This window comes from Montipora foliosa, chromosome 4, assembly GCF_036669935.1.
Source record: "Montipora foliosa isolate CH-2021 chromosome 4, ASM3666993v2, whole genome shotgun sequence".
In the NCBI taxonomy this organism is placed as follows: domain Eukaryota; kingdom Metazoa; phylum Cnidaria; class Anthozoa; order Scleractinia; family Acroporidae; genus Montipora; species Montipora foliosa.
The window spans coordinates 6,575,170-6,578,890 of NC_090872.1; the positions used below are offsets into that span (position 1 = coordinate 6,575,170).

The following is a 3,721-nucleotide window of genomic DNA, read 5'->3' on the forward strand; positions in this document are numbered from 1 at the left end:
ACTTAGCTTTCAAATGGCGTAATTAACTTTGAAATCTTTGAAGATGTAATGGCGAGAAAATGTTTACAAGAGTTAGTTAGCACTATGACCGGCTGAAAGACCGAAATGGATCGTGTTGCAATTCAACGGAAAATAGAATGAAATACGGCATGATTTTTTAGCTGTCTGACGTACTGTCGTCTGTAAATCATTACGTAATTCGAAAATCTACATCCACCTAGCTTTTCAAATGGCGCATTTAACTTAGAAATCTGTGCATGGAGATGTCGTGGAGAAAATAATTATTTGCATGAGGCGGTTAGCACTGGTGAATTTATGAATTTGCCTTGTCACGCTGCGACCGACAGGCCGGCGATACGGCACGATTTCCTCAGAGTTAAACTCAAATAGACCTCAAAAATAACTTAGTTTTGACAAATCTACTTTTCCTTAGCAGCTACAAAATCCCCTTTAAAACAAATATTTTAGCCGATATGAAGAGTAGTTTACACATGCGCAGCTCATGATATGTCCCTTTATCAACTTCACATTTTGGAATATTTAAACTGTAGCTCATAGTCTATCGCTGTGCTATGTTATGAATCAGAAATATACATGCTATACCCGGATTGCGCTCTCTAAATTTGTACAAAATACGTATAGAAGAGTTATGTCTCAGGGTTGAAGGTCGCCAAATGTAAGCCACCAAGCAAAGAAGAAAGTGAACTGAAAACGCTCGGCGAAAGAATGACTGAGACGGCCTTACCTTTCTGAAGAGCCTTTGAATGATCTTCACGTAAGTCGCTTGGTTTGTCAGAAACTTCTTTCAGCGTGTCTAAAGAAAAAAGTGGAATTGACAAAAGTGAGTTTATTCTAGGGAATCGAAAGTCTGGTACATGTAGCCAACACTGAAAAATAAACATATCAAAGATTAACTCAATCAATCAATCAATAGAATGGGGTTATATTAGTAACGAACTTAGTTATTACAATGCTTACGTATGTTCATGTAGTTTCCTATTGGTTTTGTAATAGGACCTTTTAGCGTCACCATGCAAATATGAAAGCTTAGCTAACGTCCTTTTACCAGAGTTTCGTAAGACTTCGCCTTGATTAGTTGTAAAGTTTTGCTGTTCTTCGTTTCTTAACCTTGGCACAAGCGGGACCGATATGAGTGATTTTTGTAGTTTTATTTAGTTTGTTCTCTTTTGGGCGAAAGTAGATTTATGTACGGACAGACTCGTACATAACACATTTTTAATTTTATTGGATTCAAAGGAGTGAAATCGCACAAACTAGAACCTTATTTAGTGAGCGCCCACATCTTAGACTAGGTTATTCTTGGCTGTTAATCGGCCGCAAATGTTCACCTTTTGATTTATTATACTATCTTGAGTAGTTTTAACGTAGTTTATTATGATTTGTTTATGTCAATTTACGTTGAACGTGGTTATTTTGTCGAGTTATCGACTTAGACACTACCCTGGGTGCCAGAGGTTCTATTTTTCTTTCGCGAGGAGCGAGCGGTTAAAACGGAGAGGCGAAAAATAAGAACCTCTGGTCACGACGGTTAAGAATCTCACTTCCATGACACGGTCGATGATTGCTTTTCATGGTCAGTGCCAATCCTTTCCGAGTAAAAACATTCCATGATACTCAATTTCACTGGTTGAACGGCGATAGTGAACCCCGGAGGCCACAAAACCGGTTTTGAGCGCAAGGAGTGCTTCGAAAACAAAGCTGACGGTAGAAGGCTGTGAATTCAAGCGAGAATTTAGAGGTTTGCACAGTACAATACACAGTAAATTCTGGATTTTGGAGATTTTAGAATTGAAAGCTGTTCAGGAATTTCATCAAGCGTGAGCATGTGTTTGTGGTCCTGCCATTGAACTGGATGATATTTCAACTTGTGCCGAAAGTTTGTTCGTATTTGCATCATCGTGGATTCATTATCCAAAAGCTGCCATCGTAGTCGTTATTGTTCCTTTGAATGCCTTGATTGATTCGCATATCCTAAAGCTGAAAGAAAATCCGAAAACCATGAACACTAATAATATCGTGTTTCGAGTAAAAAGCTAGTCACGCGTGAGAAAACTAAACCGCAACAACCAACGGTAATTAGTTTGTGGTTTCATGTCGCTTTTGATTGGTTGCTGAGCCTCAATACGGTGAGAGCAAATAAGTGAACGGTTGGCCAGCCGTGTCAAAATTCGTTGTAAGCGAGCCTCGAGGGATTTTGAAAATTTGAATATTTTTCGCTGTTTCTAAGCAATGCATGCTCGCTGGATCTTGAAACTTAGTCAAGGAGAAGCAAATTTATCCGTGTGGCCATCGCCGGAGTTTGAGCGTGAGTGATGCCAGAGAAGTGTGATTTTATCGGCGAGATGTGAGGTAAGCTGGAAATTACTTTCCAGCCTTTCCTTTATTTAGGTACGAGTGACAACCTGGGAATTTGAGAAGTCGCTTAAATCGCATTCAATCAGGCAAATAACGACACAAAAACCGAGAAAGTCACTACACTAATTAAGCACAGCTTTTTTATTGAGAACTTTTGCGGGTAAATATCTTTTTCAGTTTGTTATCCAGAATCCTATATAAATCCTTATAATTTTTACTCTCCGAGTATGGTTCGCCTGTGGTACCTAACTGTAATATTATTATACGAAAGGGTCATTTCAAACACGTTTCAAGTTGGTTGGCTCCATACGCTTTTGCTAACAAGCGTAAAATAATCCAGGGAAACTTTGGCTGACTGATGGTACATAAAATAACAACTTCATGGTACCGAGCTGTGTTATCGACAAACTTTCTACGGCGCAGTAATATATATAGCTTTTTGCCTTCTCTTGTCTATATCTTTATGACCTACCTTTAACGATGTCCTGTATGCTAAGCTCTTGCGACTGAAGAGAAGAACCCAGGGCCAGCAATAAAATCAAAATGGATAGACTTCTCAGCATCTTGAACCGGAGCGAGCTTGAAATAATTCAAAGTTTGTTTCTTGCGTTTCCAGGTATGGGTATACAACGCTTTCAAAGTTCTCTTGATATCGACTCGATCGAAGGCGATGGAGAGTATTGGAACAAATCTCATTCCACGATTTGTATTTAGCGCGGTTCATACCAGATCAATCAATTAAAGTGCAGTAATTAATAGGGCAGCCAATCACAACAAGTTTACAACAACGGTGTTGTACGTTTCTACCGGGTTGGATAATTTGTGAACAGCAATACCACGCGCGCAAATTAACGGCTAAGTGCGCAATGCAGTCACTCTTTATGTTGGCGAGATCTGAGAGTGCAATTTTAGGAAATTAGCATCTTGAATTTTCATATGAGGAAAACAGTGAGAAGAAAACAGTCACTGAAAAAGTCAGTGATGATTGCAACCACGCTGCCGCGGTTATTTCGACACGGGCTGTTTTATGCAATATTGTAGATAGAGGCGGTTGATATTCGTAATGCGTCCTGATGCATAAACTATTCCAAGCTTAAGCAATGACCCAACCGTCCACTTGAGCCTCGATACGGTGAGAGCAAATAAGTGAACGGTTGTAAGCGAGCCTCGAAGGATTTTAAAAATTTGAATATTTTTGAATTCGCTGTTTCTAAGCAATGGATGCTCGCTAGACCTTGAAACTTGGTCAAGGAGAAGTAAATTTATCCATGTGGCCATCGCCGGAGTTTGATCGTGACTGATGCCGGAAAAGTGTGATTTTATCGGCGAGATGTGAGGTAAGCTG

At 39.7% G+C, this 3,721-nt stretch overlaps 1 protein-coding gene across 1 annotated transcript in view; it reads right to left on the bottom strand.

The window, feature by feature from the left end:
- Positions 1-3,037, bottom strand: part of LOC137999657 (uncharacterized) — an 11,833-nt gene extending 8,796 nt beyond the window's left edge. The window contains exons 1-2 of the mRNA XM_068845502.1: positions 2,849-3,037; positions 746-814 (exon numbers count right to left, since the gene is read on the bottom strand). Coding sequence (XP_068701603.1) covers positions 746-814; positions 2,849-2,939 — 160 coding nt within the window. The 5' untranslated portion in view covers positions 2,940-3,037. The remainder of the gene's footprint in view (positions 1-745; positions 815-2,848) is intronic.
- Between the last annotated feature and the right edge of the window lie 684 nt (positions 3,038-3,721).